The sequence below is a fragment of the Helianthus annuus genome, chromosome 6 (genome assembly GCF_002127325.2).
Source record: "Helianthus annuus cultivar XRQ/B chromosome 6, HanXRQr2.0-SUNRISE, whole genome shotgun sequence".
In the NCBI taxonomy this organism is placed as follows: Eukaryota; Viridiplantae; Streptophyta; class Magnoliopsida; order Asterales; family Asteraceae; genus Helianthus; species Helianthus annuus.
In genome coordinates, this window is record NC_035438.2 from 79566001 (window position 1) to 79590518 (window position 24518).

Below are 24518 nucleotides of genomic sequence, written 5' to 3' on the forward strand. Positions count from 1 at the left end.
ATTCGCTTTGCCTGGATGGTAGCGAATTTCACAACCATAATCATTCAGTGTCTCCATCCATCGACGCTGTCTCATATTCAGATCCTTTTGGTTAAACAGATGCTGAAGGCTCTTATGATCAGAATAGATCACACATTTGGTACCATATAAATAATGCCACCAAAGTTTTAGTGCAAACACAACGGCACCCAATTCCAAGTCGTGGGTGGTGTAATTCTTTTCGTGCACCTTTAATTGTCCCGAGGCATAGGCAATGACCTTGCCTTTTTGCATGAGTACACAACCCATTCAAGTGTGCGATGCGTCGCGGTATACCACAAACTCTTCAATTCCTTCAGGCAATGTCAAAACAAGAGCATTGCTCAACTTCGGCATAAGAATTTCAAAGGATTCTTGTTGCTTAGGATCCAAATCAAACTTTATATTCTTGCGAGTCAATGAAGTTAGGGGTGCAGCAATCCTTGAGAAATTTTCACTAAAACGCCTGTAATATCCTGCCAGACCCAAGAAGCTGCGAATTTCTGTGGGCGTCTTCGGCTCTTGCCAATTCATGATGGCTTCAATCTTAGCGGGATCCACCTAGATACCATGCTCGCTCACAACATGTCCAAGAAATTGGACTTCACGAAGCCAAAAATCACATTTTGAAAACTTGGCGTAGAGCTTCTTTTGCTGAAGAAGTTTAAGAATACATCGAAGGTGCTTTTCATGATCAGCCTGGTTTTTGCATAAATGAGTATGTCATCAATAAATACAATGACAAACTTGTCCGAATAAGGCTTGCAAACGCGATTCATGAGGTCCATGAACGCTGCTGGTGCATTAGTGAGCCCGAATGGCATCACCAAGAACTCGTAGTGACCATTTCGAGTTCTGAATGCAGTTTTATTCACATCTTCATCTCTGACCTTCAGTTCATGGTAACCTGACCTTAAGTCAATCTTTGAAAAGTAGCTTGCCCCTTGCAGATGATTGAACAGATCGTCGATCCTGGGCAATGGATATCTGTTCTTGATCGTAACCTTGTTCAGCTCGCGATAATCGATGCATAGACGCATCGATCCATCCTTTTTCTTCACAAACAGAATCGGTGCTCCCCAAGGAGATGAACTAGGTCGAATAAAACCTTTTGCCAACAAATCATCCAACTGAGTTCTTAACTCCTTCATCTCAGTCGGTGCTAACCGGTAAGGTGCTCTTGCAACTGGTGCTGCTCCAGGAATGATGTCAATTCTGAACTCCACTTGCCTACCTGGGGGTAAACCAGGTAGTTCTTCAGGGAATACATCTGGATATTCAGAAATGATAGGGATGTCTTTGATCTTGGGCTTTGGTTCATCAATAGTTACTTGTGCCATGTAGATGACACAACCTTTCTTCAAACACTTCGACGCCTTAAGCATAGACACTTGCTTAGGCAATCCGTATTGTGTATTTCCTTGTATTGTAAGTGGCTCACCATATGGAGTCTTAATAACCACTTGCTTCTTATCACAAACGATCTGAGCCTGACTAAAAGACAACCAATCCATGCCCATCACTATGTCGAACCCCGCCAATTTCAAAGGAAGCAAAGACAGAGGAAAATAATGGTTCCTAATGGATATAAAACATCCATCTAACAAGGTTGAAGCAGTCGCTATGGTACCATCAGCCAATTCTACTTCATATTTTATGATTAGGGTTTTAACAGGCAGATTTAATAACTTACAAAATTTATAATCCACAAACGACTTATCTGCACCCGAATCAAACAATACCCTTGCATAAACATCATTGATAAGAAAGGTACCTGTTATAACGTTGTCATTCTGAATCGCTTCTTGAGCATTCATTTGAACCCGAGCATTGGTCTTTTTACCCTCTTCAGGTTTCTTTGCATACTTTGGGCAGTTGGACTTGATATGCCCTTTCTCGTTACAGTTGTAACAAGTCGCATCCTTTATCTTCTTGCAATCCAATGTTCTATGCTCACTAGATTTGCAGATCCCACAAGCTCTGGGCTACGATTGGGATTTTGATTCGAACTTGCACTTCCCTAGATGGCGCTTCTTGCAAGTCTTGCATTTGGGCTTCTCACCCGACTGTTGATTATCCTTTTTGAACCTAGAACCCTTCTTATGATTTGAGTTCCCCTTATGTTTCTTATCAGAACGGTGTGAGTTCTCATCCTCACGTTTCCTTTTCCCCTCATCGAAATTCCTAAGCGATCTCTGCCTGACCGCATCGAGAGTAAGAGAAAACGACAGATCAACCACTGACCTAAAGGTGGTAGGTCTTGATGCTTTCACACTTGCCTTAATTTCTGGAGCTAAACCTCCAATAAAACGAGCTATGCGTTTTGGCTCCAGTGTGACCAAGTATGGAACCAATCGTGACATAGTGTTGAAGCTCGTGAGATATGACTGGCAGTCTAAGTTCTTCATGACCAAGGTTAAGAAGTCAGTCTCAATTTTTTCAACTTCATGTTCAGAAATTTTCCTTGATTAAAGTAACAAACTGAGCCCATGTCAAGTTATACAATGGGATCTTCCCTGTAGCTTGGATTAGGGACCTCCACCAAGCTAGAGCTTCTCCTTTAAACGATTGTGACACAAACTTCACAGTGTCCTGTTCTGCACAACCACTAATATCAACCACTGTATCCATCTCGTCTAGCCACGTCATGCAATCAATGGCTCCTTTCTCCCCTATGAAATCCCTGGGCTTGCAGGAGACGAAATATTTATATGAACAAATTTTAACACGCGGCTCCTGATTGAGCATGATTCGGTTGGATGGATTACTCCTCTAAGTTGACGAATGATGAGATTCGTCCTTATGAGATACATGAGTCTTAGAGGGTGGTTTCGTATGCGGTACAGATTGAGTCTTGCTATGTGTACCACTTGACTCTTTAAACTGCCTGTCTATGGCTTTAGTAACAACATTGTTAATCAATGCTTGAAGTTCCGCACCAGTTACGTTGATTCTGGTAGTATCATGATTCTCCCTTGGGTGACTGTTGATTTCTTCTAATTCTTCCATGTAGCTTGATTGCTACATAAAAATGGTGATAATAATTTATTCAGAAGTCTAATATGGAATAGTCATCTTGATGATTCATTAACCATGGTATCAACAAACCATATTGGATAATTTGTTAGTCACATTTATTAGGATTTTCATTATAATTATCCTCAGTTATAATTCATCAAATATTAACGTGGCACAAAAGGCCTAGTCACATGGACAATTTTAAATTATAAGCCATGATCTTATAGGATCGAGGCATTAAGGCTTGAATATAGTTCATCACCTTTTCTTGATAGGGAGTCGTAGACTACAACTGTCTTTTTGTCTTATAGGATAATAAATATGGCCCGTAGGCACTTCATCACTAATGGATGTTTAAATAATAAATAGAGAAAGGAATTGAAAGAATCCAATATAAGGATGACTTGTGTGATTTTATCGAATCACATTTGCCAGGAGTGTTAACATGTTTTCAGATGTTAACAAGGATTTGAATCTTAAAAAAAGGGCTACCATCATGACCCTGTTTTAAAATAACACATGGGCTACGTTTTTACCTTTAAGATTTTGTTTAATATATAATGGCAGATCAATTATAAAAAGGAATTATATTTTTATTTATTATATTATATTCATGCATATGATGATAAATGAAATTTTAAAAATTAGAACATTCCACTAAATTTAAAAGAAGTACATGGATGCCCTAAACATGACTTTTACATAAATAACTTGCCCACGTAGGGGCTAAAATGAAAATACAAGTCCTCGCAGGGACTAGGTACATAAATAAATGTCCACACAGGGACTTAATTGAAAATTAGAATTACAAAACAAATAAACAAATAAGGAATCTCAATAATCCCTTCTGTTCTTCCCCTTGATTAAATCAGCCAAACCCTTAAGTAGACCCCGACGAGTTCTACGCTCCACTTGAACATCACGTTCCACCTGGTTCAACCTCTGTAGGATCTCCTGCTGCTGCGGTGGTTGGATCTGTGGCGGCTGCGGCTGCTGCTGCTACTGAGGTTGAGGAGGTGGCGGATATTGATACCCATAGGCTGGGTACCCAGTCTGGTAGGAAGCTGCGTAGGGCCCTTCAGGATGAAGAGCATTGTAGTTTGCCGCTACAAGATACGGGTCAACATTAGGGGCATCGTAGTAGTTGTAGCCAGAATAGCCTGGCTGCTCAAAAGGGTTATACGCCGCTGCACCGGCGTATGAAGGAATTGGGTTATCAAAACCCATTTGTGGTGCTGGTGGTGGTGCGACTGGCGGAGAGTCGACCTCTGAAACTGGGTTCGAAGGCCCACCCATCTGTGGGTCTTTATATAGCGGCGGGTAGTGACTGCCACTGGAGTGTTGGCGGGTGCTAAAGTGGAATCCTCCTCGCACGGACATCCGTGCTTCAGATCTTCTCTGCCTCGGTGGCTCCGGAGGCGGTTGCTGCTCTGGCGGCGGCGGTGGCGTAACCGCCTGAAAACGCGAATCCTCAGAGGGATCCTGCTGCTGCTGTTGAGGTGGGTTGAAAGGGGGAGTGAACTCCCAGGGGTAGGTGGCCCACCTTTCTACAAAGCTGTCTGGGCCCCTATATGGCGAACCATGAAAAGATGATCCATCTGAAATCTCTATGGGATGCGTGGGCGTCCCAATTGGTGGCTCGACAGGCTCTGGATCTGGATCCTCTTCCATATCCATATCCTGGGCTCTAGGAAAGTGGTCTTCTGGTCCCAATGGGTTATAGCCCATTGGTTCTTCACTCACGTTTGCCGGGTTGTACCGGCTCTGAAAGTATGGGGTCGGGTCCTGAAAGGCACGATGAGAACCCGACCGCTGCAACGGCAAGTAGGATTGGTGAGAATCATAGGGCTCGTTTTCTAGCTGTGGCCCAAAGGAGTGGTGGTACGAGGGCGAAGAGCTTATCGAGACTGAAAGCCTCGCGAGTTCCAAATACGTTCTCCAGTCTTCTTGAGGACTAGAGCTCATGGTTGCTGAAGGAGTTCGCCGGTGTGATGGTCCGGCCTCGTGGTCATGACTTGTGAAAACTGGGGCTTTTCCGCCTCTACCTCTTCCTCTGATACGCGGTGGCATTTTCTTGTTCCTGTCAAAACAACAAAAGAAACAACAAAGGAAAACAATAAAGGACAAAATAAAAGATTAGGATTAGTCCTAAGTCCTTTGCCTAGACTCGGAAGTCAAGGAATGTGCAACTGTGTCATTGAGATTAAACACAAAAGGCTAGTGTTTAATTTACTCAATGTTGGCTCTGATACCAACTTGTCACACCCCGATATTTCCACGTATTACCGGTGGGCCCGGTGGGGAGTATCGTGACATAGTTGATATCATCATAGTCAATAATCACAGTTCAATGCACAGCGGAAGTCTAAAGTAGAAATATTACAAACCGATTTGAAAGTAACATAAAATATTACACAACGGGTTGTAAACGGATCCACAGGCGGATCTAAAATAAAAGAAATATTGTTCAACAGATTTAAGCATCAAAAGCTTGCAAGACTCTTTATTTGATACTAGGAGTAGCCAGCCCATTTCGCTTAGTACCTGCACTTAACCTTTTTGAAAAATACATCTGTTTACACTGGTAAATACAATTAACTGACTCTTTTTGAAAACATTTAAGAAAATTGATTTAAATGCACAAGGCACAAATCTTCTTTTATAACTTGGGATAATTATTTAAAAATAATCTTGTAAAAGAATTATATGTTTGTTATACGTTCAGTAGCCCGGGTTAGAAGTACCGGGTTAAAGATTAATAGACACACCACATAATATAACCCACAGCAAGTTATTCTCAACAAGCGGGTATATCTTTTTAAATACGCACCGGCAGGTGTATGCCTACACCCCGTGCTTAAGTCGTGGCCATTTCAATGAATGAGCCAAGGATATCCAGGACACGATCATTAACCCCCCAAAGGCTTAAAACAAACAAAACAGATTAAACGGGTTATCTCAATGATTTAACCATTATTCGATTAAAAATTCAATACCCGACCAAGCGATATTATTAAATACCGTACCCCAAGCCCATATAAGGGAAAATAAGTTTAAAGTATTTACCTGAGCAAAAATAAAATTTTTATCCCAGCCGTATAACAATCAGCAAGTGCAAATATCTTTTACTGGGCTCCTAAATCTGGAACGAAGGTTTTAATAACCTATTAGATTCCTAACGGGTCTTACTTAAGTTTAAACTTAGACCGGTTAGTTTTAATGAAAGGTTTACGGTTCAAAACGCAAGATTAAGCGAAGACCGGAGTAGAATGTGATTTAGACCCGACAAGTATGAAGACTTGTATAATATGGGTAAACCAAACACATTCTGGATTTTGAAGTGAAAATGATAAGGTTTGACCCGTTTCGGTCAATTTATGCAAACTAGTTACATAAACCGCACCCAACGCGAAAAATGCATAACGGGTAACCAAATGAGTCATGAACAGGTTCCCTAAGTTAATAGCTTAAAATGTGTTATGATATCAGTAGGATACCTTCCATTATGCCCAAAATGAATTTAAAGTCAATTTAAGCCCTGTAGGGGTATTTTGGTCATTTTAAAGATTATAAAAGAGGTTAAATGACAATCTACGGTTCTGGTCTATAATGATTAGTAAAAATATTTATTTGTGCAAGTCATATTAGTAAGATATTGTATATATGTGAAATTTATCATTTATGGCCAAACTATGCACCGTAGGGGCATTTTGGTCATTTCACTCAAGCTTTAAGGGTCAAATTTGGAAATCTGAGTTCAAAACTTTTACCTACTGTTAAAGTATAAAAATTTACTTATAATATCAGTAGGTAATGGGTCTTAAGTGTTAAATATAGTTTTAACCCATACTATGCGTTTAAAAAGCGTAAAAGTCGGTATTTGATGATTTCCGGGTTATATAAGGAAAGCTGAGATTTTAATCAGTCTATAAGGCTTAAAATATTTTATTTAAGATATGAAATCAGTAGGAAAAGGTTTGGTATCAAAATGTTATGTAAAACTCATTTTATTAGCAAAAAGGGCATAACCGATAATTACCGGGTCAATGTAAGAACCCTATGTTATGATCAGTTTGAAATTTAATAAAAATTTCCAAAATCCCTGAATATTACATTACATCAGTGGGTAGAAAGTTTGGTGTCAAAATTTGGGTTTAAATAGGTTTTATGCCAAAAATGCCGTTTAATTAATAAAAATCTTTCAATTTACGATATCGAGCATAACTCCTAATTTAGACCACAAACTGATGTCAAATTTTTAGGACATGCTTATAAATCAGTAATAAATGGTTTTGTCCTCTCACATTTTCAAAAATCTTGTTTTTATATCAAAAGGGCATAATGGTCAACTTTTAAGGAATTAACGGAAACATGCAAATGATTTGGATTACAAAGGAACCATATTGTATAATCTCAAAGAGTTATACTAACATGTAATTTGGTCCTAAAGGAACCCTAAGGCATATCAAAACTAAGCTAAATCCGGTCAGAACTGAAAGTCAAAGCAAAAGTCTACTTTTGCGACTTTCGGTTGCGAACCGAGCCTAAACTCATAATTGTCGGGTTGAACATGCCTAAACATGTTCTTATATTAGTTACCAAGTTATTTTAGTGTTTAAATATGTTCCATAACCTCTGCCTTACTAGTTATGGATTTATTTGCAAAAACAGATTCTATTGACTTTTTATTTATAAGTTTGACCCGACAATTAACCAAGTTAGAGTGAGAATCAGTAGGTGCCCTTTTAAGGGTTTATTACCTACATAATTACCAACTCATAGCCATTTTTAATTCGAAAAATGGCTGGACCATTAGTGATTAATCACTAAGTCAAAGCTTAATTACGATGGCTTTGACTTGTGGTCATTAAACTAATAAAACTTGAACTTAGGGAGCTAAGAACACTTACTAGGGTACTTAGCACGAGTATGGAACTTTAGAAAACTTCACTGAGCTCCAGGAGGCTCCAAAGAGTGAGTTTTGAAATAAAATTTCAAGTGTGCAAATGACAAGTGAAGAACATGGCCTTTATATAGGATTTTTCACTTCACAAGATCAGTCCACATGACCCTATATTGATCCCAGATGTTACCAGGTGTCCCTATTGCATGAAAAACCATTGCGCACTCCCTGGTATCGATTTGAGGCATGCAAAGGCGGTGTAATAGGCTGAACCTGCAGCTGTGTAGATTTTTCTGCACCTGATACTTCCACGCGGGCCGCGTAAGACTCTTAAGGAGTCTATGCGGGCCGTGTAAGACTCTTAAGGAGTCTACGTGGGCCGCGTCGCTTCTCTATGACTGGAAATCAACTTTCAGTTATTGCAGTTTTGGTCCCTGGTCCATAATAAGTCTAAATAACTTCTATTTATTGTATTTAGGACCCCCATAGTTAACTATTAAGGACCTTGGGTCATTATCTAACTCCGTTAAGCTCCCGGTTAGTCATACGATCACCCGAAAAGTCTTGTTTTCTTCGAAACTCCACAAAATTAATATCCAACATTCTTGAGAGAAAAATATATAATTATTACAATGTTTTTAGGTTTGTTAAAAGGTCACTCATAGGTTACTTTTAACATGTTGACACTTTTAACCCCTATGCTTCATAAGATCCTTATTTTGAGCACAAACGACTTTCTAAGTTCGACAAATTATTCGTTAAAGAATACGAACGTCGTGTGAGGTCAATCAGAGGCACAAGAATGGCGTGTTGACACTTTGGATCCCTTTTACATACATATTCACATTGTTTGACAATTTTAATCCCTCGGAAACAGTTTGCTACACGTTTAAGGTCCATGACACGTGTGTTGGTTATAGGACATGATTTTACGAGGTGTTACACCCTGTGCCTAATCTTTGGTACTAGCAATCATGTTTGAAGTTAGACAGTAGCTGAACACGGGGCCGTGCCCACTGAACACGCCCCCGTCCTCACTGAACACACCCCCGTGCCCAAGTTTCAGTTACTGAAAATAGAACCGTAAGATCCCGACGGTTGGTAAATTCTGACACAAACATGAGTGATACTGATCATTTTTACTTTCGCTCCTCTTATGGTACGTGGTGGCAAATACGTGGCAGATCTCATGAAGATTTAAAATGTTATTTTTTAAACTACATTCCCCACTATATAGACCCATTGTTTTCCTGTAGTCTTAAGATGGGCGAAAGTAAAAACAATCCCTCACTCCCTCGAATGCTCTCAATCGTCCTGTCTAGATGAAATGATTCTCGAAGAATTATTTCAGATGGAAATAACTAATTCATCTCAAGACGACGATCAAGGGGAATTATTGAGATCGCATTCGGACATTAACGACATCGTTGCTCCCGAAATCACCTCTAACTCTTGTGAGGACTTGAGCGATAGTTGTCCCTCTGTCGATTGTGCCATGAAGGACTCCCCGTCGGTTTCCGCCGATGCATACATAGACCTGAGCGACTCGATATATACCTTCTTTAACGAGAGCCCGGATAAGGGAAATAAAGGTTGGTCTTGCCCACTGATATTTAGTTTAGGATTCACCCTTTCCGATAACCTCTTGTGTTCTTGTCTTAAACTAGGGCAATTAAGGTACCTCAGGCACTTCGGTGTTGTTCCAACCGGTAAGGAACCACCCAATCCGGATAAATTCCTTAAAATAAGACATAACTTCATAAAAACCTCTAGCCACGGGGCCGTGTCCAGGTCAATACGCCCCCGTGTCCGCCTAAAGATTTCCGTCTGACTTTTGGTCAGAATACAGACAAAAAGTGTCAGAATCTTGTCTGCACACGGGGCCGTGTCCGGAGCTGTCGTTTTCTATAAATGCAGCAAGATTCCTACACTCTTGGACCCATTCCAAAGACAAATATCTGGTGGGATCTTCACATATACCCTTTAAGGTATATTCTAAAGAAGGTTCTTGTGACACCCCGTTGAAACACGCTAGCTTGGCAGTGGCTGCTTCAACTTTCGGGACGAAAGTTCTTAAAACTTGGGGATAATGTGACACTCGAGGTTTTTCCGAACAAACACCTTGTAATATTTTGTGTATATAAATATTATTAAATGAAAACGTGACCTTTGTGCATGATATGTGATGTATGTATGTATTATATATATTTATATGAGAGCCGAAACCACGACCCGAGACCATGACTCGCAACCGGGCGGTTGCGAGTGGGCCACTCGGTCTCGAGTGGGCCGTTGAGCCGAAACCGGTTTGGGCCGAAACCCCAAGCCCAACCCGAAACCCCCTTGGCCTTGTTGACACTTAGTATATAATCCCCCACTTTCCTTCATTCCTTCACTTTACACAACACACCAACACATACACTCCTTATTTCTCTCTCAACTAGAACACCCCAAAACAACATCTCAACCTTCTCCAACTTTCGGATTCAAGCAAGGGATCTCGGACAAGGACTCGGTCAATCTCGGATCACTCGGACACTTCATCTTCTCTCATTTTCTTCCTTTGTCTTCGGCTCTTTCTTCTCCTAACCGGTTAGTATCCTATGTTAGTGTGAAAGATGCTTTGAATGTTTGATAAATGAAATGATTATAAACTAGAAAATGGTTAGTTAAAATTGTTATGCATGATTTTTATGATATTTTGTGAGTTTAGCATTATGTGTAAACCACTATGTTTGTATGACTTTTTGGTATGATTTGTGAAGATTAACTATATGTGAAAACCCTATGTATGAAGCTTGACAACATGTTCATAATGGCTATAGAATAGTGGTTTAAAATGTGCTTATGATCAACCCAAAAATATGTTCTAAGTCATAAAGTGTATGTTTTACTTGTTCTTGCATGATAATCTTGCTAGAAATATGTGATTTTGGTTCATGAATGTATGATTTGTTAAAGAGAAAACCCTAGAAAATTATGAACACAAGATGAACTTGTTTGAATATGGTTTGAAGGTTTTAAAAATGGCAAAGTTTGATCTATATGGTTTAATGGTCAAATGAGGAAAAGTGTTTGTAGAAATCTTATTGGTTATTTCCGGATTTGGGCCTGAATTCTTGGTACAAAATGGACTGATGCATCTGCATCATCACGTGTGGATGAAAATGACAGTTTTCGACTCGCAACCACAGCATTCTGACTCGAAACCACACGGTTGCGACTCGCAACCAAAGCATGACAAGTCGAAACCACGAGATTGCGACTCGAGACCACGCCGTTGCGACTCGCAACCAAAACGTGACAACTCGAGACCACGTTTGCGACTCGCAACCACAGCGTGACAAGCCGAGACCACCTGGTTGCGACTCGAGACCAGCTGGTTGCGAGTGGGCTGTCCATTTTAGTTATTGGGCCATTCTGTGTTAACTTGGGCTATCTGTTAAGTGGACTATGTGTTGCTGTGTTCTGTTTGACGCTGTTACTGTTAGGGCCGGCCCAATAACCCATGACTATTACTTGTATGCATGTTATGTGCCTGTATATGTTCTTACGTGATTACTTGTACACCGAACCTGACCTATACCGGTAACCATGTTAGGACGTGGTGACCAACGTGATTGACAAGTAACCCAAACCTACCGAGCAACCCAAGGTGAGTTCACAACTTAAAAGCATGCGTCCCGGTGGTTTGGGACACGAGACTGAAACAACCCTATCCCCTGGTAAAAGGGGATACCATTTACATACCTTCCCTAGTTATTGGGAACAAAACTTACTTTTCCTTCCCGGGTATTGGGAAACCTTTTGGTTAATTACTGTTTATACGGATTGCAACTAACGGCACTAAACGAAACTCTATCACTCAAGTCCCTACTACAAATACCGATTAGTCGCCGGGTTAGGCGAGCGGGTTATTAGTTGATAGCGCTATTTAGGTGTTTACCAGCCTCACACCGTGCCCTGGTTTGGGACGGTCGTGAACTAATGTACTCAGAAATCTGTCAATGATGATGGAACATTGACATCGGGGCATCCTGCGGATACGCAACGGTTACCTAGTGTTCGGTATTGGAAAAACAGTTTAGTCGCTAACTTTTGGGGTAGCTCCCCAGGGCATGTATAAACGGATAAATTAACCGGTGAAACAAAGTTTTTGGAAATTAAAACTGGACAACTAGTGAACTCACTCAGCATTATTGTTGACCCCTTACTGCATGCTTTGCAGGAAACCAGTGACGAAGGAGCTTGCAGCTTGGGGACGTGTAGTGTCTGTTCACCCTTGTGTTGGGTGTTACCTTATTTTGAATCATGAACTTTGTTTTAAACTACCGTACTTATGCTTCCGCTACTTATGACTGTTTGAAACTTAAAAACTTTAAACTCTGAACTTAATACTTGCTAAGCTTATGAATAGTAAGTATTACTTTTGTTATCAACTTAAGTATTCGGTATAATTGGTGGCTGGATCCTGGTCAGTCACGCCCTCGAAGCGGGTGTTATCCGCAGGTGGATTTTGGGGGTGTGACAGATTGGTATCAGAGCCATTGGTTATAGTGAACTTGGTTTTAAAAAGGGAAAAATCTTTTTGGAGAAAACCAGACTATAACCCGTGACTCGCGACGACACTACACTCCAAGTGCAAGGCTCAACACTTTTGACCTCATAGCTCGGACCAGTGTTTACTTGTTGCTTACTTTCTGTTTCCTGATATGCTATACATACTAGTGTGCCTAAACTAGATAGATACACCTCTCTCTTCTATCTCATTCTCGCTACACTACGACATCACACTCATACTGTGTTTTCTGGTTATGAAGACAATGAGTGGACGCGGAAGAGGAAACATTAACATGACGCAGGCTCAGTTCATTAACCTGCTCAACACAGTGGCTGCGGCTTTTGCAGCTCACCCTTTAGGTAAGCTCGTTGTTTTAGGATGTTTAGATCCTACCGCCACATCGACTTTTCGCCTCTAAACCTATACACTTCGCTTCTCACAAACAGGTCAGCATGCACCTGCGCAACCACCAGTGTGTACTTTCAAAACTTTCATGGATTGCAAGCCTCTCCCTTTCAACGGCACAGAGGGTGCCATAGGTCTTCTGCATTGGATTGAGAAAATTGAAGCTGTTTTTGCTGTTTGCGAGTGTCCCCCTGCGAACTGGGTGAAGTTTGCTACTGCTACGCTTGAAGGAAGCGCGCTTTCTTGGTGGAAGGCGCAGATTCAGATGTTTGGTTTGGAAACTGCTAATGCCACTGCGTGGGAGGATTTCAAGGATATGATTAAGGATGAATACTGTCACCGGGATGACATCCACAAGCTTGAGAATGAGTACTACGAGCTCAAGATGGTTGGGTCGGAAATTGAAACTTACACCAAGCTGTCTAACGACTATGCTGCTCTTTGCCCAAACATGTCACGACCAATGTACCGAAGGATCGAACTGTATATCAAAGGTTTGGCTCCAGAGATTCGAAGCCATGTCACTACAGCCAACCACACTACCATTCAGCCGATTGTTCGACTTGCTCACAAACTTACTGATCAGGCCGTAGAAGAGGGCCGGTTGCCCAAAAGGATCAATGCTACCGTCGGAACTTCTAGTGACAGCAAGCGTAAGTGGGAAGGAAGTCAAAGCAAGGATGCTAACCCCACTCAGGCCCCAGCGCAGCAAAGGAAAACTGAAAACAACAAGGGCACTCAGCAACAGGGTGGCTACCGGGGAAGCTACCCTAAGTGCAACAAGTGTAACAAGCACCACAATGGGGCATGTAACAAGGGCCAGTGTCAGCGATGCCACAAGATGGGGCACGACGCCAAGGATTGTCGAAGTCAGTTCCCAGCTAGACAGAATCAGCAACAACCCCAACAGCAACAGCAGCAGGGAAACAACCGGGCATGTTTTAAGTGTGGAGCTGAGGGGCACTTTAAGAAGGATTGCCCTGAACTGAACCAGAACCGCAACAATAATCAGGGAGCTGGGAACAACAATCAGAACAACAATGCTGGGAATGGTGCTAGAGGAAGAGTTTTCGTGATCGGAGCTGGTGAAGCAAGGAATGACCCTAATGTCGTGACGGGTAAGTTCCTACTCGATGATCGTTATGTTTCTGTGTTGTTTGATTCCGGTGCCGATGCTAGTTATGTATCCCTACGTATTAGTAAGAAGCTTAAGCGTCCGCTTTCGTTACTAAGTTCTCCTCATATCGTCGAGTTAGCCAATGGTAGAAACATCGAGGCCTCACATGTTGTCAAAGGCTGCAAACTAGAGTTGTCTGGTCAGACATTTAGTATCGACCTTTTCCCTGTCACTCTTGGAAGCTTCGACGTCGTTATTGGTATGGATTGGTTATCCAAGCATCGCGCTGAGATCCTCTGTCAAGAGAAAGCAGTTCGTATACCTCGCCGTTCTGGCAGACCCCTCATTGTACAAGGTGGCAAAAGTGGAGAAATCTCCGGCGTTATCTCGTTCTTGAAAGCCCAGAAGTGTTTACGAAAAGGGCACACCGCTATCCTAGCACTTGTTACCAACACGCAGGAAAAGGAAAAGAGGATTGAAGACTTTCCAGTAGTGCGCGACTATCCCGAGGTATTTCCTGAGGAATTACCTGGACTCCCTCCCCACCGTCAGGTCGAATTCCAAATTGAGCTAGCTCCCGGAGCAGCGCCTATAGCTCGTGCACCTTATCGACTAGCCCCCGCAGAATTGAAGGAACTCTCTACTCAACTACAAGAACTTTTGGATAAAGGATTTATCCGTCCTAGTTCATCACCCTGGGGAGCACCGGTACTCTTTGTTAAGAAAAAGGATGGCACGTTCCGAATGTGTATTGATTATCGTGAGTTGAACAAGGTTACCATCAAGAATCGTTACCCTCTCCCGCGAATCGACGATTTGTTTGATCAATTGCAAGGATCAAGCTACTATTCTAAGATTGACCTGCGATCAGGCTACCATCAGTTAAGGGTCCGTAGCAAAGACATTCCCAAGACTGCATTCAGAACTCGTTATGGTCATTATGAATTCCTCGTTATGCCCTTCGGAATGACCAACGCCCCTGCAGTGTTCATGGATCTCATGAACAGAGTGTGCAAACCCTACCTCGACCAGTTTGTGATTGTGTTTATAGACGACATCTTGATCTACTCGAAAAGTCAGGAAGAGCATGAACAGCACCTACGCCTTATCCTCGAACTCCTCCGCAAGGAGCAACTGTATGCCAAGTTCTCGAAATGCGACTTCTGGCTTCGAGAAGTCCATTTCCTTGGGCACGTGGTTAACAAGGATGGAATCCACGTCGACCCAGCCAAGATCGACTCTATAAAGAATTGGCCTACCCCTAAGACTCCCACTGAAGTTCGCCAATTCTTGGGATTAGCAGGTTACTACCGCAGATTTATTCAGGGATTCTCAAAGATTGCACAACCCCTCACTACGCTCACTCAGAAAGGCGTCACCTACAAGTGGAAAGAAGCACAGGAATCTGCTTTTCAGAGACTTAAGGATAACCTCTGCAGTGCTCCTATTCTCTCGTTACCTGAAGGAACGGACGACTTTGTGGTTTACTGTGATGCGTCTATTCATGGGCTCGGTTGCGTGTTGATGCAACGCGAGAAAGTTATTGCTTACGCCTCTCGACAACTCAAGACACATGAAAGGAACTACACAACGCATGATTTGGAACTGGGAGCAGTGATATTTGCGCTTAAGATATGGAGACATTACCTGTACGGTACCAAGTGCACCATTTACACCGATCACAGGAGTCTCGAGCATATCTTTAAGCAGAAGGAGTTAAACATGCGACAACGCCGATGGGTTGAACTTCTGAATGATTATGAATGCGCCATCAAGTATCATCCGGGCAAGGCCAATGTTGTGGCGGACGCCCTCAGCCGGAAAGACACTGTACCAAAGCGCGTGCGAGCATTACAACTTACCATCCAGTCTAGTCTCCCTACCCAGATTCGAAATGCTCAGATTGAAGCTCTGAAACCGGAAAACATCAGGGCTAAGTCCCTGCGAGGATCGAGACAGCAACTAGAACAGAAAGAGGACGGCGCCTACTATGTGGCAGGGCGCATTTGGGTCCCACTTTACGGAGATCTACGAGAGCTTGTGATGGACGAAGCCCATAAGTCCCGTTATTCAGTACATCCTGGTGCAGATAAGATGTACCACGACTTGAAAACCACATACTGGTGGCCTGGCATGAAAGCCCACATAGCAGCCTACGTTGGCAAATGTTTGACCTGCGCAAGAGTCAAGATCGAGTATCAGAAACCAGCAGGCTTACTCCAGCAACCGGAAATCCCGAAGTGGAAATGGGAGCAGATTTCCATGGATTTTGTTACAGGGCTACCTAGATCTCAACGCAGGAATGACACTATTTGGGTGATAGTAGATCGATTGACTAAGTCTGCACACTTTCTGGCCATTAAGGAAACAGACAAGTTTTCTACCTTGGCAGAAATCTATTTAAAGGAAGTAGTCTCCAGGCACGGGGTGCCAACTTCTATTATTTCCGACCGAGACGCTCGTTTTACTTCCGAGTTGTGGCAAGCTATGCACAAATCCTTTGGCTCACGTTTGGACATGAGCACCGCTTATCACCCGTAAACGGATGGGCAGTCTGAACGCACCATCCAAACCCTGGAAGACATGCTTAGAGCCTGTGTGATCGATTTTGGCAAGAACTGGGAGAAGCATCTGCCGCTGGTGGAATTCTCCTACAACAACAGCTACCACACTAGCATTCAGGCGGCACCTTTTGAGGCATTGTATGGTCGTAAATGCCGATCACCTCTTTGCTGGGCGGAAATAGGTGACAGTCAGCTCACAGGCCCAGAACTGGTGGTAGACACAACGGAAAAGATTTCCCAGATCAGGCAACGCATGGCGGCAGCTCGCGACCGTCAGAAAAGCTACGCCGATAAGCGTAGGAAACCGTTAGAATTCCAGGTCGGGGACCGGGTTCTACTTAAAGTCTCACCCTGGAAGGGTGTGGTCCGTTTCGGTAAACGGGGCAAGCTGAATCCACGGTATGTTGGACCATTCGAAATTACCGAGAAAATCGGTAAGGTAGCTTATAGATTGAACCTGCCTGCAGAGCTGAGTGCAGTGCACAACGTTTTTCACGTATCTAACCTGAAGAAGTGTTTGTCGGATGAAACACTTGTGATTCCTTTTAAGGAACTGACGATTGATGAGCAGCTACACTTTACTGAGGAACCGATTGAGATCACGGATCGAGAAATCAAAACCCTCAAACGTAGCCAGATACCCCTTGTGCGAGTTCGTTGGAACTCACGACGCGGCCCAGAGTTTACCTGGGAGCGGGAGGACCAGATGAAGTCCAAGTATCCCCAGTTATTCCCAAACGAAAACCCCAGCACTGAAGCTACAACCGAATTTCGGGACGAAATTCCAAACCAACGGGGGGATGATGTGACACCCCGTTGAAACACGCTAGCTTGGCAGTGGCTGCTTCAACTTTCGGGACGAAAGTTCTTAAAACTTGGGGATAATGTGACACTCGAGGTTTTTCCGAACAAACACCTTGTAATATTTTGTGTATATAAATATTATTAAATGAAAACGTGACCTTTGTGCATGATATGTGATGTATGTATGTATTATATATATTTATATGAGAGCCGAAACCACGACCCGAGACCATGACTCGCAACCGGGCGGTTGCGAGTGGGCCACTCGGTCTCGAGTGGGCCGTTGAGCCGAAACCGGTTTGGGCCGAAACCCCAAGCCCAACCCGAAACCCCCTTGGCCTTGTTGACACTTAGTATATAATCCCCCACTTTCCTTCATTCCTTCACTTTACACAACACACCAACACATACACTCCTTATTTCTCTCTCAACTAGAACACCCCAAAACAACATCTCAACCTTCTCCAACTTTCGGATTCAAGCAAGGGATCTCGGACAAGGACTCGGTCAAGCTCGGATCACTCGGACACTTCATCTTCTCTCATTTTCTTCCTTTGTCTTCGGCTCTTTCTTCTCCTAACCGGTTAGTATCCTATGTTAGTGTGAAAGATGCTTTGAATGTTTGATAAATGAAATGATTATAAACTAGAAAATGGTTAGTTAAAATTGTTATGCATGATTTTTATGATATTTTGTGAGTTTAGCATTATGTGTAAACCACTATGTTTGTATGACTTTTTGGTATGATTTGTGAAGATTAACTATATGTGAAAACCCTATGTATGAAGCTTGACAACATGTTCATAATGGCTATAGAATAGTGGTTTAAAATGTGCTTATGATCAACCCAAAAATATGTTCTAAGTCATAAAGTGTATGTTTTACTTGTTCTTGCATGATAATCTTGCTAGAAATATGTGATTTTGGTTCATGAATGTATGATTTGTTAAAGAGAAAACCCTAGAAAATTATGAACACAAGATGAACTTGTTTGAATATGGTTTGAAGGTTTTAAAAATGGCAAAGTTTGATCTATATGGTTTAATGGTCAAATGAGGAAAAGTGTTTGTAGAAATCTTATTGGTTATTTCCGGATTTGGGCCTGAATTCTTGGTACAAAATGGACTGATGCATCTGCATCATCACGTGTGGATGAAAATGACAGTTTTCGACTCGCAACCACAGCATTCTGACTCGAAACCACACGGTTGCGACTCGCAACCAAAGCATGACAAGTCGAAACCACGAGATTGCGACTCGAGACCACGCCGTTGCGACTCGCAACCAAAACGTGACAACTCGAGACCACGTTTGCGACTCGCAACCACAGCGTGACAAGCCGAGACCACCTGGTTGCGACTCGAGACCAGCTGGTTGCGAGTGGGCTGTCCATTTTAGTTATTGGGCCATTCTGTGTTAACTTGGGCTATCTGTTAAGTGGACTATGTGTTGCTGTGTTCTGTTTGACGCTGTTACTGTTAGGGCCGGCCCAATAACCCATGACTATTACTTGTATGCATGTTATGTGCCTGTATATGTTCTTACGTGATTACTTGTACACCGAACCTGACCTATACCGGTAACCATGTTAGGACGTGGTGACCAACGTGATTGACAAGTAACCCAAACCTACCGAGCAACCCAAGGTGAGTTCACAACTTAAAAGCATGCGTCCCGGTGGTTTGGGACACGAGACTGAAACAACCCTATCCCCTGGTAAAAGGGGATACCATTTACATACCTTCCCTAGTTATTGGGAACAAAACTTACTTTTCCTTCCCGGGTATTGGGAAACCTTTTGGTTAATTACTGTTTATACGGATTGCAACTAACGGCACTAAACGAAACTCTATCACTCAAGTCCCTACTACAAATACCGATTAGTCGCCGGGTTAGGCGAGCGGGTTATTAGTTGATAGCGCTATTTAGGTGTTTACCAGCCTCACACCGTGCCCTGGTTTGGGACGGTCGTGAACTAATGTACTCAGAAATCTGTCAATGATGATGGAACATTGACATCGGGGCATCCTGCGGATACGCAACGGTTACCTAGTGTTCGGTATTGGAAAAACAGTTTAGTCGCTAACTTTTGGGGTAGCTCCCCAGGGCATGTATAAACGGATAAATTAACCGGTGAAACAAAGTTTTTGGAAATTAAAACTGGACAACTAGTGAACTCACTCAGCATTATTGTTGACCCCTTACTGCATGCTTTGCAGGAAACCAGTGACGAAGGAGCTTGCAGCTTGGGGACGTGTAGTGTCTGTTCACCCTTGTGTTGGGTGTTACCTTATTTTGAATCATGAACTTTGTTTTAAACTACCGTACTTATGCTTCCGCTACTTATGACTGTTTGAAACTTAAAAACTTTAAACTCTGAACTTAATACTTGCTAAGCTTATGAATAGTAAGTATTACTTTTGTTATCAACTTAAGTATTCGGTATAATTGGTGGCTGGATCCTGGTCAGTCACGCCCTCGAAGCGGGTGTTATCCGCAGGTGGATTTTGGGGGTGTGACAGTTCTCAACAACCATCTTGTCTTTTCTACTTTTGTCTATTGCCTTCTTCTTCATTCTCCACTCAAAACCTCCATTAAAACTTGAAATCTCCATGATTTTAAGCTTTATTGTTATAATTGTTAGGTTTTTATTTAAGGAATCTTATCAAAAATAAGTTTTACAACACTGTTTTAAGTTATTTCTGCTTAAAAATGCTTAAAAATCCAGAAAGATAATTTAAAGCCATAAGATTCCTTGTCTCAAAAACCTGCAGAGAGGTGGCCATGGGGCCGTGCCCAGCGAGCACGGGGCCGTGGCCGGAGTATGTTTCATTAATTTGAAATTTCTTTCGGTTTGTTTTCTTAGAATGTCAAGCAGAAATAGCGGAACATCCTCAGCCCATTTTGGGAACGACCGACGAGGAAGAAGATCATCAGTAGAAGACTCTCTCATCAACTACGTGTATGCCTTGAGAGAGGCCATCGATGAAATGACAGGAGTAGAGGAAGCCTTGGTTGACCTTATAAATCATTTATCGGTGGGGCTATAGGGATGGCTTCGAGAAGTCAACCTTTTGCACCAAAGGTTGAATATTCTCGCTTCTCCTCTCATGGTGCCAATCATTGCACAAAGGGAGGGGAATGTTGTGCCAGAAGTCATTATTCTGGACGAGTGGTATGTCATACCCACGGAGCCCCCTGGAGACATATTACATGGGGTCCCGGTGGACGTCGCATCTCCTCCACAAGAAATTGTGGAAAATGAGTCCGCCTTCTTCCCCCTAGGGAGATAGAGGAATGGCTCAACGACATCTAAGAGACATCCCTCGGTTAAGAAGTTCTACAACACCTTTAAGTACCGGAAAGCTATTTCCGGGTTTTTGATATTCCTACAATAAGGGTAGAACTCTTTAGAATGTTCCTGCGTACTTGACCTATCTATCCTAGGAACTTTTAGTTTTTCATTTTATTTTCAATTTTTAGGATCCTTTGTAATTGTTATTTTTAATTAATGATGGTTTCTAAGTATTAAATGGTGTTTGGATGATGTTGTAATGAATAAAACACACTCGAAATTGTGGAGGTTACTGAGGGAAACTTGAACCCACACCCCATGCACAAAAACATAGCTTCCCGATAATTTTTCTTTATTACAGCAAGTCCAGCACGGGGCCGTGCTCAGCCCAACACGCCCCCGTGCCCAAGGATCTGCAGAAAATGCCCAGTTCAGGTAACTGGACACGGGGCCGTGCTCATCGAACACGCCCCCGTGCCCAGCCTTCTGTTAAAAAAATGATACTGGCGATTTGAACACGGGGCCGTGCCCAAACCAACACGGGCCCGTGCCCAGACGCCCAGTAACATAAAATTTTGTTTTTAAACACCTTTTTACACATTCAATCAACCTAAAAACTTATTTTTGGGACACATTGAGGACAATGTGTAATTTAAGTGTGGGGGGGGATGCTAAACCTTGAATTTTGCAAGTCCTAATAACAAGCCTTACACAAAACTCTATTGGAACCGGTAATCACCCCAAATTTTTCAAAAACTTTTCATTTTTGTTTACTTGTCTTGGTTTAATTTGGGAATAACAATTTCTAAAAAGCTTATATTTTTACAAATTTACAACTGATTGCGTCGTGCTAAAAAGAACCAACATAAGAAATTATGAAACGACATGACAAATCTAGTTAAAATTTGATTATATATACTTGATCACATTAAAACCCATTCCCACAAAAAGTGAGTTTTGAGCCTTTATTGAGCATACAAGCATACATCTTTAAATTAAATGCTCATCTTTCGTTTCTTGTGTGAATAGCCGCTTGGTTTCTTACGACTCTAGAACTTGCCACGACGATACATTCCCGGTCCTTACCAACTTAAACCCAAGTAAGTAAATGATGGAGGCATTAGGACTAACCCATTTTTCTTTTCAACACCATTATTTTTCCTTTTCTTTTAATCTACCCAAAATCCCCTAAGTTAACCCCTTTGAGCCTAAACCTTTTCGTTTCTAAACCCACAAAACAAACACCCTTTAACTGTCACACCCCAAAAACAAACGTAGCAGCAGAATATAAAACGTAGTGGTGACGGAAGCTGGTGCCCATTTGTATCTTGCTGATCGATGCATTGTAATGTTGGACATTTTAACTTAATTTAAACATAGATTTTAAAACACATAGTCTTAAAGTCCATCGCAAACACACCATAGTTAAATTGTTTTGATCCTTATGGATCTTATTACAATGGTCCCAAATAGTTTTAAAAAGTTTGTCCAAAACATTATCAAACCAAACATGCATCAACAACCACAAGATACGCCATAATTTCCCGAAGCCGAACTCAAGTACCTGTAGAACACGTTAAAAATCAAGTGTCAACACAAAGGAAGGTGAGTTCACATATTCACTTACAAACAATTTTTATTCCAAGGAAAACTTTCTGTTTAGGTGTTTATTTGAAAACATCCATATAATTTTGAAAGTCCATTTTACTTCCTTATTAAAATCCATGGGCCTTCCGTCGCAGTTTCAAGAACCCGACAATATTGTTACTACTCAGGTTTTGTATATTAAATTATTGCGTCAATTTTCAGACTCGTAAAGTTAGCTAGATGATACGAACTATATATTAACCATTCAGGGATAATTAATGCTAGACAATAAACAGAATCAAAATTCGTCGCTTGACTTGACTCGGGGCGACCGGTCACGACGGGGTTGTCAACCCGATAGATCTACCAACAATTTCTCGCGTACATTACTTAAATGATTAAACGACATCATGGGTGCAGGGTTCTTTCTCAAAGAACAATATGATGTTTGCTTCACGTACAATATATATATATATATATATATATATATATATATATATATATATATATTACTAATATGACAATCTAATACACGGTGTTGTACGAATCCCCTGATCCCCTCCCTTGAGATCAGGCTGGCATCCGTCCCAACTTTACAGTCTGTTTCTCCTCGGATACAACGTACCAACTACACGGTCGTTTTCCCCCAAACACCATGCATAATCCCGTTTCCACCCGAAATATATATATATATATAATTCCCAAAAATCCATATATTTTCAATGAAAATATATAATTTATATCAAAAGGTATGTTTTATTTCCAAAAACATTAATAAACCCTTTTTAGCGTGTTTTACCCCCAAAATATATATAAAACAGTACAAAGAGGGTTTTGCGATACTCACCTTTGGGTGCGTATTTTAAATAGCGCAATCCCAAAGATTGATTTCTACACGTGCTATTATATATATAGGAACGATTTTAAATCAGTACATATAACGCAAAAATCCTAAGTTTCTCCGTTTCTTAGAATTATCACATAAGTTTGAGATTTTCTCGAAAAATTGTCATTTTTGATTATATTGGAACGTTAATATATATATGAGTCCATATATATATATATATATATATATATATATATATATATATATATATATATATATATATATATATTTTTTTATGATTTTGTGAATTGAACGATTTTATTGGTGACCATTATTGTGTAAATCCATTAATTCTCCCGTTTATACGCAATATATCTACGATTTGCGCGTCGTAATATATATACATAAACGTTTACATAATTTAACACCGAAACACGCTGAATCTTGTTAACTTATCTATTTACATTTTTAAATCCAATATACGTAAAATATCTCATACATATCAAATTTCATGCTCGACAAAACAAGTTACACATTTAACGCAATTTTTACCGTTTCTACCGCACAAACACACTAATATATACATGCATAATCCAATCTTTAAAATCAAGTTAAAACTTAACATATTTTCACATTCTCATGTTTAAGTCACATAATGACATTTTAACACATACGGTTTACCCAAAATTTTAACCATACTAGTGTACTTAGAAAAATGCGTATTTTAGCAATTCGGTAACGTTTTCGGGCGTCGGAAGTCATGTTTGACCAACCAAACACCAAGTAAACTTAAAATTAGTTAAAATACTTATTTTTAAACTAAAAATATCAGTTTACTTACTGATCTAAATCAGTTTTATAAAAATCACTTGAAAAGCCGATTTTTGACCGTTTTAACGCATACTTTTGCGTTAAACGTTACTATAATCATCCCAACTCGAAACAAATTGATATTTTAACACAATACATGTTATTTAATGATTAAAGTAGTGGTTATAATCAGATTAGTGCAGTTTTTGTGTAAGTCACATAAATCATGCGATTTCACGTATTTTACAACTTTTAATGCACCAAGTACAACATGCAAAGTTAGCAAACATTATGATAAAGTTATATGTCACCAAACACTTTAAAATAACTTTATTTTAGTGTTTATAATCTGCTCAAAACTAATTTTTACTCAATCATACACAAAACACATTATTTCACCTATTTTACAAGTTTCTAAGCCTCATATATAACATGCAAAGCTAGTAAACCTTATGACAAAGTTTTATATCATTAAAATTTCAAAGTAATCATATTTTAATGTTTGTAATCTGATCAAATATCATTTTTATCAAACCATGTTCAAATCATCATTTCATACTTTCATATCATCATGCATGTTCAAGTAAATGCATCTAATGCACTCATACAA

The 24518-nt window shown here is 41.0% G+C and overlaps 1 protein-coding gene across 1 annotated transcript; it reads right to left on the bottom strand.

Annotated features, from left to right (window-relative positions):
- Positions 1-4035: 4035 nt before the first annotated feature.
- On the bottom strand, positions 4036-7822 carry LOC110919151 (extensin-3-like). The gene is made up of 3 exons (XM_022163431.1): positions 7809-7822; positions 4463-5116; positions 4036-4363 (listed from the first exon to the last, which is right to left on the bottom strand). The coding sequence occupies exons 1-3, from the start codon at positions 7820-7822 to the stop codon at positions 4036-4038; spliced, it is 996 nt and encodes a 331-aa protein (XP_022019123.1).
- Between the last annotated feature and the right edge of the window lie 16696 nt (positions 7823-24518).